This window comes from Bidens hawaiensis, unplaced genomic scaffold (assembly GCF_021521415.1).
Source record: "Bidens hawaiensis isolate Kalapana, Puna unplaced genomic scaffold, B.hawaiensis_p1.1 tig00001960_1, whole genome shotgun sequence".
NCBI lineage: Eukaryota > Viridiplantae > Streptophyta > Magnoliopsida > Asterales > Asteraceae > Bidens > Bidens hawaiensis.
This window is the reverse complement of record NW_027491108.1, coordinates 1,660,627-1,675,209: the sequence shown is the minus strand read 5'-3', so window position 1 is coordinate 1,675,209 and position 14,583 is coordinate 1,660,627. Positions and strand designations below refer to the sequence as shown.

At 31.3% G+C, this 14,583-nt stretch overlaps 1 protein-coding gene across 1 annotated transcript; it reads left to right on the top strand.

Moving 5' to 3' along the window:
• The first annotated feature begins 6,726 nt into the window (after nucleotides 1-6,726).
• On the top strand, nucleotides 6,727-13,515 carry LOC143601305 (phosphatidylinositol 3,4,5-trisphosphate 3-phosphatase and protein-tyrosine-phosphatase PTEN2A-like). Its single transcript, XM_077078755.1, has 13 exons — nucleotides 6,727-6,848; nucleotides 8,536-8,959; nucleotides 9,562-9,663; nucleotides 9,773-9,829; nucleotides 10,483-10,548; nucleotides 10,866-11,042; nucleotides 11,128-11,214; nucleotides 11,306-11,370; nucleotides 11,527-11,603; nucleotides 12,133-12,179; nucleotides 12,336-12,466; nucleotides 12,563-12,632; nucleotides 12,899-13,515. Exons 2-13 carry the CDS (start codon nucleotides 8,552-8,554, stop codon nucleotides 13,271-13,273), a joined length of 1,662 nt encoding a protein of 553 aa, XP_076934870.1. The 5' UTR covers nucleotides 6,727-6,848; nucleotides 8,536-8,551; the 3' UTR covers nucleotides 13,274-13,515.
• Nucleotides 13,516-14,583: the final 1,068 nt, after the last annotated feature.

Below are 14,583 nucleotides of genomic sequence, written 5' to 3'. Positions count from 1 at the left end.
GAAGTTAAACAATAGCTTATTTTTTAAGACCATAAAAACAGTTTGCAGATATTATTTAAAAAAAAAAAACAAACAGTCTTCAGAAACTTATGTCTGCGTGCCCGCAGACATAAGTCTCCTGCAGATATTTTAAGAAAAACAAACACCACCTCAGTTTGGTTATCAATTTAACAAAACACTTGATATTTATCTTAGTATATAATGACAAATAATTATCATATTAAAAAAACAAACTTTTATACATAAATATATTAAAATTAAAAAAACATCAATATAACAAATAAACAACACTTGGAAGTTGTTAACTCAAAAAAAAAAAAAAAACAAAAATATGATTCTCGAGGGGCACGAACTCAAGCGCTTAATGATATTAAGAGTTAGAAAACGCAACTTCAACCATTAGACCAAACAATCAGTTTGACTATCAGTTTAACTTAACTATACAAAAGCGCAAACAAGTGCTCCTATAATTTATTATGTGACACCATCACTTGATATTTATCTTAGTATATAATAAGTTATCCCTTCATGTTAATAAGTACGTTGCATTTCTATCACATAAACTTTGTTTAGTCTAGTGGTGTGCATGTTGACTTTTGTCCGCGAAGACATATGCTCGAATCATACCGGTATTGATTTCTAATTCCAGCAAATTTTCCTACTACCTTCAATTACCTTTATAATATCATATCATCTAATATAAGTTTCTAGTGTTCACATGTCCTTGAAGATATTAAATGATGTTCTCTTATGCTCTATTGAAAAGTTATTCATTAAAAGCTAGCAAAGGAAACACTATATACTATATATACAATACGTATTACATGTAACATTACTAGTTTTCTATTTAATTAGAAAAAAAGAACTTTGTTATTCATTAAAAACTAGCAAAGGAAACACTATATATACATACATATTACATGTAACGAATTACTAGTTTTCTATTTAATTAGAAAATAAAGAACTTTAGCATGTTGAATGCTATACTTTTTTATATATGCATCACTGAGTTTGATTTTGAGAGAGGAGGCGATATATCATCTACAAGTTTCAGCATGAATCGACACTCATCTCACAATCAATAGACATTCATGAGTCAAGATTTCAAACACTTGATTTGTTTTCCTTCTATCTTACATTTCGTTTCACGATTCAAGGTTGTTCTCCTTTCTTTCAGATGCTGCTTAAGTTACATGATTGATTTCTGCTTAGTTGATTTTTGGCTTATTTTTTCTCCTTAGTTGAATCTACTAGTTCATTAGTTGGTTTATGCTATATATATTTTGGGGAAAAAGGCACTGTATAATCTAATCCGTGTTAGGCCCCAAAACGGTGAGTCAGCCACTGGTCGGAGGTCCATGATATACCCAAAAGAGGGATCACGTGTATCACCTCATGTTTTGAAAATTTGTGCTCAAAAACCGTATTGAAGTTTTTGTAAAAATTGAAAATGCTAATCAACTGTTAAGTGATCAAGCATTGCAAATGCAAAATGATCACAATAAACAAGTCATGGATTTTAACAGAAATTTAAAGGAAAAAGAACACTGAAAGTAAGCAAATTGACTTCAAAACCATAAAAACTAATGGCACAAAAGCAAAATGTCATTTAAAACATGTGTCACTAAAGAGCTTTTTTTTTTTAAGAAAGAAAAAATTATGGAAAAAACGCTCGAAATTCTAGAAATAAGTAGAAGGACTAGATAGTTAATAATAAGTATTTAAAGACTAAAATTGTAATAGTTTCAAAGTTGTAACATTTATTCGTAATATAGTAGTTACAATCGCGCAGATCTTGCTAACGATTAAAGAGTGCTTTGTTATCGCATTTTCCACTTGACTAGTATTATAATGGAGTTACTTAAATTCACAATTTACTACCACAATTCAATACGCTAGTCTTACACACAATAAAACAAGTATAAATTACAAATCCATAATATTATTCTTAGCATTTACCACTAGGCAAGTTTAACACACCATGTGATCATTACATTCAACCTAATATATTCTTATAAGCTATGTTATTAAAAAATATGACGCGGTTAGAACATATTCACCGTTCTTGTATAATTTCGTTTCAAATATCAAATAGGAAAAACTTTTATAGGTTAAAGAATGTGTAATTTTATATAATAGTAATCAAATTTTAAAAGTGTTTTAATTAGGTCATTCAATTTTAAAAAGTGTTCCAATTAAGTCACTCAACTTTCATTTTTTATTAAATTAAAGGTTTTAACATGTTTTTTAGCCCTTTTCTTTTTTGTTTCATATATAAAATCTTTTTATCTTTTTTTTTTTATGTTAACGTTAAGTGGTACGTGAATTTTATTTTTTATTTTTAAATTTTAATAGAATTAACGTTTTTTTTAATTTTTTAAATTTAAATACATATATTGCAAATTCCGACCACCACATTTTATCCTCAATTTCTTTCTTGACGCACAAAAAAATTGATGAGACTTGATTTGAAGATTTAGTGACCCGATTTGGAGAAAAATTATATAAGTGATCTAATTGAAACACTTTTGAAACTTGGTTACTATTATATGAGATATTCCTAACTTCATGTTTAAAATTGGTTTTTTTGAGACGGTTTACGCTTTTCAACACCACTGCCCTTGTCACAAACAGTTTACATGCAAGTATATTAATTCTTCATCCATTATAGGTTTATGCATGCTTTATATTTGAGCATTCATTTGCTAATCGCCACAACACCTTTTTAAATAATTCAAACATTTATTTATCTACTTTGACCATTCACACGTATCATTCTTTATAATCATCATATTTTGTAAAATATATGTAAAACATAGAATACAAAAATAAAAAGATCACTGCATCACATTCTTTATACTTTTCGTCATCCATAAATTATAATATTTATACGTTTTTTTATCCACAAATTGCACAGTTTATTCATATGACTAGATTTTGTCCCCCGTATTACGGGGATTGTTTTACATTATTCGTTTTTAATTTTTATATATGTCTATTTGGATTTTAATTTTATCTATTGTAAGAAAAAAGTTAATAATTAATATACTTGAGCTTTGATGATAAAATGGTTACATTAATAAATGATATGTTATAATTCAGTTTAAAAGCTATCTGGGTTTTGTGATACCCATTACCCATTTATTTTATTTATTATAAAATTGTTTCTAATTATAAATAATATATATTTTTTAAATAAAATATGATATTAATTTTTAGTATATCCTTGTTTTATATGAATTTTCATATCAAATATTTTATAAGATTAATTTTAATATAATGAGATGTTATAATCCATTTAAGAGCTATCTGGGTTTAATAAGACCTCTAGCCGTGAATTGGGGTCAAATGCGTGAGAAACATTCATTTACAAATAAAGCAATCCGATGGCTTGAGAGAATGATTGTTTTACAATTTTTATTTTTTGGATTTTAATTTTCCTTATTATAAGAAAGTTAATAATATACTTAGGGTTTGATGATGAAAGAGTTTCATAAATAAATGATATGTTATTACTCATTTAAAAGCTATATGGATTTGGTGACCCATGACTCGCTTATGTTTTTTACTATAAAATTGTTTATTAATTATAAATAATATCTTTTTCTTTTTAAATTGGATATTAAATTTTAGTATATCTCTATTTTATAGGATTTTCATATCAAATAATTGGTATGATTAATTTTTAATTTAATGAGATGTTATAACTCGTTTAAGCGCTATCTGGTTTTGGTAAGACCCATACCCATGAATTTGGGTTAAATCAATAGAGGTCTTCATTTAAAAATCAAGAAATCTGGTGGCTTCCATAAAGGGGGGGGGGGGGGGGGCGACCACATCGCGACACATAGAATTTTTGGGTTTTCGTTTATATATATATTATAGATTTGAATAGTGATTTCTTATATTTATAAAATAAGTAAGTATTCATTTATAATAATATATATAAACGAAATCCCTAAAATCCTATGTGTTGCGTTATGGTCGCCCCCCCCTTTTTTGGAAGCCACCAGATTGCTTGATTTTTAAATGGAGGTTTCTCATTGATTTAACCCAAATTCATGGGTATGGGTCTTACCAAAACCAGACAGCTCTTAAATGGGTTATAACATCTCATTAAATTAAAATTAATCTTACAAATTATTTGATATGAAAATCCTATAAAGCAGGGATATACTAAAATTTAATATATAATTTAAAAAAAAAGATATTATTTATAATTAATAAACAATTTTATAGTAAAAAACATAAGCGGGTCATCTGTCACAAAATCCAGATAGCTTTTAAACGGCTTATAACATATCATTTATTTATGAAACCTTTTCATCATCAAACCCTAAGTATATTATTAACTTTCTTACAATAAAGAAAATTAAAATCCAAAAAATAAATATTAAAAAATGAAAAATGTAAAACAACAATTTTCTCAAGCCATCATATTGCTTTATTTGTAAATGAAGGTTTCTCACGCATTTGACCCGAATTCACGAGTAAGGGTCTCACCAAATCCAGATAGCTCTTAAACGGGTTAAAACATCTCATTATATTAAAAATTAATCTCATAAAATATTTGATATGAAAATCCTATAAAATAGGGATATACTAAAAATTAATATCCTATTTTATTTAAAAAAATATATTATTTATAATTAAGAAACAATTTTATAATAAAGAAAATAAACGGGTAATAGGTATCACCAAACCCATATGGCTTTTAAACCGGATTATAACATATCATTTATTTGTGAAACCATTTTATCATCAAACCTCAAGTATATTAATTATTAACTTTATTACAATAAATAAAATTAAAATCTAAATATACATATATAAATATTAAAAGCAAATGGTGTAAAACAACCCCCGTAATACGGGAGATAAAATCTAGTTGCATATATATATTTTTATGAGTGAAAAAAAGAGAGAATAATTGTTGAATTTGATTAAAAGTGTATTATTTAGCTGAATATTGATAAATATAAATGTTTGATAAAAGTGTAATTTAATATTAAAGTTAACTTTTAATTACATTATATGTGAATAAAGATAAATGAGGAGATGTGAAAGCTCTTATGGACAACTAAAACCCATTGCTATCCGTGAGACTAAGTACCAAGTAACTATATCATAAATAAGTCCTTAAATATCTATGAGATTCATGCCAATAACTTTATTTATGTTTAATCTTTTGTTAAAAAGAGGGAAAAGATATCCAAAATGTGATGGCTAGTTTTGCTGCCTATAGCTAAGGGGTTATTTGCAATATCGTATTACTTCTACTCTTAATAAGTGTTTTGGGCATTGAGTTTGTCTATTTGAAATCGAATCAAATCATCAACCGAACCAGAACAAGAGACCGAAGCTCGTCGGAGGTCCATGACATGTCCCAAGGAGAACACATGTGTATCACCTAATGTCCATGAAAAATTGTGTTACAACTATATTGAGGCTTTCATGAAAATTAAAACCGCAAATCAATTGTTTAGTGATCTAGTGTTGCAAATGCAAAATGATCACAAGACACAACTCATGGACTTCGAACGAAAGTAAACACTGAAATTTCCAAACTCAACCATGATACAACTGATCATTTTGATTCTTTTTGATTATTTGATTATAACATACTAAGCTTAAGCTACAAATTTTTATAATGTAATAGTAATACATTAGAAACAGTGACGGACCCAGGATTTTTTACCAATGGGGTCCCATATTTTCGGTGTTCAAATTTTTCGGGTCGGTCGTTGTTCGGGTCAAGTTGAGGAGAAGAACATAATAAAAACAATATCATAATAAAACTTTATTTTCAATCATCACCACCTGAATGGGTCAAAATGGGTCGGGTTGACACATAAACATTTTTTTCCCTTTCTTTAACGCTTTTGAGATAGACCCTAGATCCACCCTTTCATAAGCATGTGTTGAAAACCATTAACTTAAACTAGTGAAAAATAAAACTGGTATTTTAAAGGTGCTTGGATGTATCCAAAGAAAACCATGCATAAAGTTGAAAACAATGATATGTATTTTAGAGGTGTTTGAATGTTTCCGAAGTTATATTACAACATTAACAATCAAATGAATGATTAACACTAAAAATTAACACAAAAAACCAAAAACTGAGCCTTGTAAGACTTGAACCCATGACATTTCAAAGATAAAACAAGGGATTTTTCACCAGACCACATTAATATTAATAGTAAGGGTTCAAAGCATTAAATCTTACGGGGTCCTCAAAAAATTTAATATACCGCTTCTAATAAAATTTTAAAAAATGTTGGTGCCCCGGGACCCCGGTCCACACTATGTGGGTCGGCCCTTGATTAGAAACCCATCAGCCAATACGAAGCATATGTAGGGATTTAGGGTGCCACTGGTCACCTCCGTTTTTTTTGTTCAGTAATGTAAATTTACGGGTCTTTGTTCGAAAAATTTTATACGTAGTGTAAATTTATTCATTTTCATCTGGAAATTTTGAGCCCACCCACCCGTGTTTCTGAAAATTTCTATCGTATTGAATCCGGAGACCCCGGTATTTTCGTCCAAACTTCGCCACTACTATCTACTAGGGATTACAAGTTCGAGTTATATTCACAAAATATAGAAAATGATATTGGATTTTAATAATTAAAGCTACAAGCATAATAATCACAACTTTAGGGTCAATGTATAAAGAATAAAAGATAAAGGACCTTGAAGCAAATACACAAAGTCCTCGTCCAGTCCACGTATTGTTTAAGCCCGTCCGTCGTCATTCCACATCGAATAACACCACCGTAAACCTCCAATCGCCACCGTTAGCAGCCGTTTTCCCTTTCAGATTCCGGCATCTGATGCTATACTATCCAGTAAGTTTTGAGCTAACGTTGTGTTTTTGATTGTCTATTTCACATATCAAGTAACGATGCCAATTTCTCGTGTATTGAAATATGCTTGTTTTATTATATTCATATTCGTTCATATTAAATTGTAGAGTTTGTAGATCAGAATAAAGTTAGAAGCATAATTTGCTAGAATAAGGTTAGATCTGTAAATTAGGGATGGTTTGTTAGTAATCCTGTTAATGAATTAAAGCTGTGATTATTAGTTTATTATTATGTGCAAGAATCAATTGAGGAATCAGTTCCAATTAAACACAGTGACTTGGAATTCTAGGGCTTTGTGTGAATGGATTTGACTTATTTTGACTCTCATTAGACTTTAATTTCTACAATTTGTTTGCACCATAATGCAACAATCAATATGAAATAAGTTTAACATATTTCTAAATTAGGGTACCGTACCGGCCCCGTACTGATACCGTCAATTCGGTACTGGCATCAGTATCTGTTTTTTTTTGTCATTTTCGGTATCAGTAAAAGGCGGTATCAGTATTTGTTTTATGTCATTTTCGGTATCAGTAAAAGGCGGTATCGGTACTGGTATCGATATTTGTTTTATGTCATTTTCAATATCAGTAAAAGGTGGTATCGGTATTTGTTTTATGTCATTTTCGATGTCAGTAAAAGGCGATATCGGTACTGGTATCGGTATTTGTTTTTTTGTCATTTTCAATATCAGTAAAAAGGCGATATCGGTATTTGTTTCTTGTCATTTTCGGTATAAGTAAAAGGCGGTACCGGTACTCGTTTTTTCGGTATTCCCAAATTTGTACCGATTTTCAAGGAATTTTTATACCATTTACCAATCAGAATGTGAATCTGTGAATTGTGATACAACCGACCTATGGAATTTGTACACCTAAAATATTGGCCTATCAAATAGGAATGGATTGCAATGGTTAACTAATTTTGATTCAAGACAAATTATATTGAATCAATTTACTTTTCGTAGCATTAATTAAATAAAGTAATAGTTCCAAAATGATATGGTATTGAAATTCTACTATAATATATCTTATACATAATCTAAAATAATTATATTTTGCAAACTATAGCTCATCATTTATGATATAACACGTGCGGAACAATTCAATATTTGAAGTTTGAAATCCATGTAATTCAAAACATGTATGCTAAGTTGCTAACATAATATCCAGCTTGAATAACATCTACCCAAGATTCTAATGAACTATACTATTGAAATTTGGGATGTTACAATATTCCAGCTTGATGGAGATGAATCTCACAATGTCTTGCACGCTTAGATAGCTGCCTATATAAGGATATTTGTTTTAAACTTTAATGACCTTGTTTGTTTGCTCATGTTTTAATTTGCTAATGAAGTAAGGTAAAGTTGTGTTCTAACAAATAAAAGAGTAATCACTATATTGTTGGATAATATACGTGGTGGCCATCTAAGCATATATCTGGTATTTCATTTATACCAATTATAGCCAAAAACATGTGATATGTTGAACATGCCCTTAAATTTTCTGAAAAGCCAACAATACCTTACATGAGGTGCCAGTATGTTATAGACTGAAGTTGTTGTATTCTCAAAATATAAGGGTATTTTCTATATAAATGAGACTTTACACTTGTTAAAAGAACAATGCACTCAATTTTCGATGCTTACTTGCTGCTTATGTTGAAGGGGCTTAAAAGGCAAAATGGATGTCAAATCGGCCAAGCCAGAGGCGGATCTAGAAGCTTCCGTTTCTGTAGATAGTGGTCATGACAATGTTGGACAAGATGCACCATCAAAGTTCTCTGCTTCTAGTATAAGCACATGGGCCAAAAGTTTTAAACTACCTCAGCCTTTAGGGAGAACACAAGCTGACTCTACATCCGAAGATACTGGAAAATCGACTTTTGCACGTTTTACTGGCGGGCTTGGGTTGCGGTTATCTCCAAAGGCTTCCCAACCAACTGAGGATTCTGTTGAAGGTTCAAAATCACCACAAGCTGGCTTCATTGGGACCCTTACTAAAGGTTTTGTTGACACATCTAAAAGTGCAGCAAAGGCTGTGCAAGTAAAGGCTCGTCATGTTGTATCACAAAATAAACGAAGATATCAGGTACTTTGTTTATGCTATTGGATTCATTATTTTATGTTTATCATGTGGTTTTAAATCTTGTAGCTTACATGATCAAATCATGGTTTTTTTCGAATACTTAGAAAGAAATATTTGCGAGTCAACTCTTTTAGTTTTACTGATCTATAGGTTGCAAGTCAAGAAAAGCAGTAGATGCGTCACCTAACATTATTATGTATATAAAAAAACTCCAGTGGGTCTACCATAGTTAATAGGGAGGTAATTTGTACACCAGCTTCTTTCAGCCATTAACCACTAAAATAAATGTTTTTGCTAATCTGCCCTTCACCAATAAATACTTTCTTCACCAATACTATTTAGTTAGTGTGTACAGGCAAAAGAGGAGGTGTAAAAAATGATCTTATAGTTGATTATGTCGATATAGGCTGTTAAAAGAATAGACTTGCAAAATTGCTATAAATGTAGATAAGTTTAAGTTTGTAAACATATATGACCTCATTTTATATCTTCAGTTTTCTGAAAATATGTATTTTAGAAAATCTTTTCAGTTTTTGTTATATATGTATGTATATTACAATTTAATTTAATATGTGGTTACATATCTACTTTATTTTTGGTTCCAGGAAGGCGGATTTGATCTGGATATGACATACATCACTGAGAATATAATTGCAATGGGGTTTCCTGCAGGCGACATGAGTTCTGGTTTCTTTGGATATGTTGAGGTGAACTTACGTCATCTGTCATTACCTTTGTGAAAAGTATCAATAGTATTATAACTGAAAATCCTTTTTTCAAATTAGTTTAGTTGAAACTTTTGGTAATTTTTTATAGGGATTTTACCGTAACCACATGGAGGAAGTAATCAAGTTCTTTGAAACCAATCACAAGGTAGCAACATTTTCTTATTTGCCTTTTCTTGTAATTTCTGGTTGTATTATTGTTTTGATAATGGCACATGTGAGAAACCAGGCTTATTTATATTTTTGGGCAGAGTGCATGAAAAAGAAATGAACTTTACACTTCCCTTTCAGTTCCAGCAACCAACTTTAGATTATGCACAAAACAGAAGTCAACATGCAATTATTACCGGTTTTAGAAATCAATCTCATCTTAACCAGTTTTACTTGTACATTGCTGATTTGGCACTGGTTGATATGATCCCTGTTGCTACACCAGATTCAACATATGAAAAAGAAGTTGTGTAAAAAGCTTAAAAGAAATTTATTTTACATGTTTGAAACAAGTATTCTCTTTAAAAATTATGTTTTAAAAAAACATTTAAATTTGAACAGATGCCACATTACATGCGCACTAAAATGACAAATAATGCCATGGCAGCAGTTTTTTGAAACCTGGAAAATATGGTTTACTAAGATGCCAAGATGTTTGATATTGTGCTGGAAGGATGCTATTAAAGTTATTTAGGCTTGGATGATTCACTGAACTGTATTTTGGTGCGGTGCAACCAAGATACAGTTTCAAAGAAAGATAACTTTTTTCCGCCTGACAAGATTACTCCTGATCGTTAACAATTATTACAGGACAAGTACAAGGTGTACAATCTGTGTTCTGAAAGGCTATATGATGCATCGTTGTTTGAAGGAAAGGTATGTTCAATGTTCACAAGCTAACCTACATTGTTCATATGTACATGTTTTTATTGATGGAATTATGCCATTTTACCAATTTATAATATTTCTAAAATAAAGACAAAATATCATCTGTTGGCTGTTGCTATATAGAACTGTATTGGTCAAATAGCTAGCCCTTAGCATTAATTTAGCCATTTTCTCACAGCCTCTATAGCTAGAAACTATAACCAGCTTAATTCCTGGTACACTCGAGATTAAGAATTTAAGTATTGTTTAGATGAAAAAGATATGTTTACAATACTCCTCGAATAATGTTTTTCTTTTAATTGCAGCTTGCTAGCTTCCCATTTGATGACCACAATTGCCCTCCAATACAACTCATAATATCATTTTGCCATAGTGCATACGCATGGTTAAAAGAGGACATAGATAATGTTGTGGTTGTTCATTGTAAGGCTGGAATGGCAAGAACAGGCTTAATGATCACAAGTCTGCTTTTATATTTAAAGGTATCGTGAAGTCTCTCATCACTTAATTTCTTTTTCTTAGGTATAGAATATAAAATAATGCAAATGGTATTATATGTTTTTTTAGTTTTTCCCCACTGCTGAGGAATCTATAGATTATTACAACCAAAAAAGATGTATTGATGGGAAGGGACTTGTTCTCCCAAGTCAAATTGTAAGTTCAGTTTAAGATTTGTATAATGATTTCAGATTTTTTAAAATCAATCTCAAAAGTTCACTGTTTTTAATTGTATCTTTTTGTATAGAGGTACGTCAAGTATTTTGAACGTGTCTTAACACAATTCAACGGAGAAGATCAGCCTGGACGCAGGTATGGCTTTTGATTTATCTTTGAAACTTTGACATTACATAAAGTATTGTTGATGCTGACTTTTAAGTCATAAATCATAGAATTAGACTTTTGATGAAAAGTTAGTTAATATTGATCTTGATTGTTTATGGGTTATTATTCTCTCACCGGTTGTAGGTGTATGCTTAGAGGAATTCGTCTTCATAGGTGTCCTTATTGGATCAGACCGTCTATTACTGTATCAGATCATAATGGTATGCTATAATGTAAATTCAACTTTTTAGGTTATAGTTATGATGTAATTGTTGAAAAAAGAAAACCCATGGACTTTTTCTGAAACTTTTACATTATAATTATAGGGTATATGAAGAAAAAGAAAAAAACTATGGACTTTTTTCTGAATCTTTTAGGTTATAACTATGGGGTAAATATAGAAAAAAAGAAAAACTATGGACTTTTTTGAATTCTTACATAAGTCCCTGGAAGTTATTTCTGCATAATTAAGCCCTGAAGTTTATACAACTCAACAAATAGGTCCTTTTTTGCATAAATGTACCTCTTTTTAAGTTCTTATAACTTTAGGAACTTAATCATGGAAAAAAGACATACTTGTTTGAAATACAGTCTAAGGACCTTTTTGTTGATTTTTACAAGTTTGGGGACTTATGTGCAAATTTAGCAGAAGTTTATAGATTTCATTTTTGACCTTTGAACTATAATTATGTGTGTTATTCTTCAACAAGATGCATGGTATTTTAATTATTGATCTTTCTTGTCATGCAGGTGTTCTGTTTTCTACCATAAAACATCCTAGAACCAAGGATTTATCAGTATGTATCTTTAATGCTTCTAAATTTTTTTTATATATAAATTCATAATGTTAATTCTTGATATTGTCAATTAAATGCTAAAGTGTGAATGTTATTAACTAAATTATCAACTATACAAGTAGAATGCAATGATTTATGATTTGCTTAACTATGCAGCCTGAAGACTATTGGTTTGCTGCACCTAGAAAGGGTATAATGGTCTTTGCGCTACCCGGGGAGCCCGGTTTAACAGAATTATCTGGTGATTTCAAGATTCATTTTCATGACCGTCAAGGGGACTTCTACTGGTATGCCAATTGTCAAGTAAACTTTTACGTAAAATGGAAATTATTGTGTATTTACAATATTGCCATCTTCATTGTTTTTTAATTATCATTTTGTAGTTGGCTAAACACAACAATGACCGAGAACAGGACGATCTTAACCACCAATGATCTTGATGGGTTTGATAAGGTATTCATTAACAGATGTTTGCGCTATTACACTTTTAAAGTAGACTGGTAGAGAAAATTGCACAAATGGTCCCTGTGGTGTGACCATATTGCAAGTTTGGTCCCTGTTATTTTCAAAATTGCAAACTTAGTCCTAAACATTTGTGAGACGGTTGCACGTTTAGTCCTCACCGTTAATCTCAAATTTGAAATCTTATTAAAATACTCACAACTCAAAATACTCTCTTTAAATTAGTTACATACTTGCATTCAATTGTGTATTTGTAGAGGAAACTACCATCTCCAGGATTTCTAGTGGAGGTTGTGGTTGTTGACTATGACCCCACCGCTCAATCGAAACCGCAAACTGAAAGTACAACAAAACCGGCTGAGGGTACAACACCAAGTGCTCCTTCTGAGACTCCTACAGATTCTGGCAAAATTGAAAACTTATCAAATGAGACCCAAAATCTCTCTCTAGAAAAGTCAGGATCCAAACAGACTGATAGCACAAGTGAGGCCAAGTTGGGTGCTGTAACATCGGGCCCGGGCCTTGGGGGGTCGACCCCAGTTGGCGAGGTAAGTGATTTCAAGGCAATGGCTGCTGATGCATCTGTGTTTACTTTTGGAGATGATGAAGACTTTGAAAGTGACGGTGAATAAGCGACTCCAAGATGTACCTGCGGCTTTGATACTTGTACATAAAATGGACTTTTTTGGTTCACTTAGAAATATCCTAGCCTATCCACGGATTAAAATATTTGCTAAGCAAAAGCCATGCAAATGTCCCGTGTGAGGCCAAGTTGTATCGTGTTGTATGTGAAGAACATAAACCCAAACAAAATCCTTGATATGTTTGTTTGTTTGATTTTACAGTTGAATAACTTTCGTTGGATGTGTTATGTTTCAAATTACCTTTTATTTGTATTTTCGTCATGTTATTTACTTTGACATGTTTTGCTTTTTTTATTGTGTAGTTTATAGATCACATTTCTGTTTTGGTTTTCATCTGATCTTTCCTGTGTCAAAACAACAGGATGGTTTTGCTTTAATCAGTGAAACTGGCTGGTCAGTTTCGGATTTTTGAAACATAACAAAATTAAAAACATATGATAACTGAAGCTTATGATTTTCTCATTCAATCAAAAGGATTAAATACGAGAGACACCTGCATAAAATTCCTTACTTATCAAGTTGGAGCGTGTAGATCCGTGACGCTCAACTTGCCAAGCAGATAATGTTGTTCAGCTCCAAAAGACTTGGTGAACAAGTTGGCAGTTTTTTTTTGCTTGGTATCAATGTAGAGGGGCAAAACATCCTGTGACTACCCGTTTGCAAACAAAATAAGAGTCCATCTGATACGAAACCAGTTATTCTGCAAAAATAGGAGTAGTGGAGCAGTTTAATTACTGTTAATTAGGATTAGTATTTATAATATGTTCTGCATTTATTTTTAGGGATCGATGTTTATGTTATTAAATTAGGGTTTGTTAACCTTGTAAACTGGAGATCACCCATCTTGAATCAGGTCACTATCCATTTCAATCTCAGTAATCAAGTTCTTAATTTCGGTTCCTATCACCATCTCAACATGTACAGTGTGCTTGGGAAAAACTGGATTATTAATGATATGACGCAAACCAAGATTATCATAAAACAAAGAGGTGGGGCCAGTAGTAGGAACTTGGAAAATGTTTAGTAACCAACGCATCCACAAAACCTCACTAAAGTGCTAGCCATAGGATTTGGAAGTGGCTGTGGAGTTGGGGAAAGCTAAAAGGTAAATCGCTGGATAATGGGACCGGATTGGTTTCTCTTGTAGGAAGCCAGAATGAAGCCGAAGAAAATTTAGAAATTATTGGTTGTTTTGTTGTATTATACTATTTGGTTGATATATAAAATGTGAGAAATGTGTGGTTGTTTCGTAAAGAGACGAACTCTCCTACGAAGACGTCAAATGATTTGACGGTGTC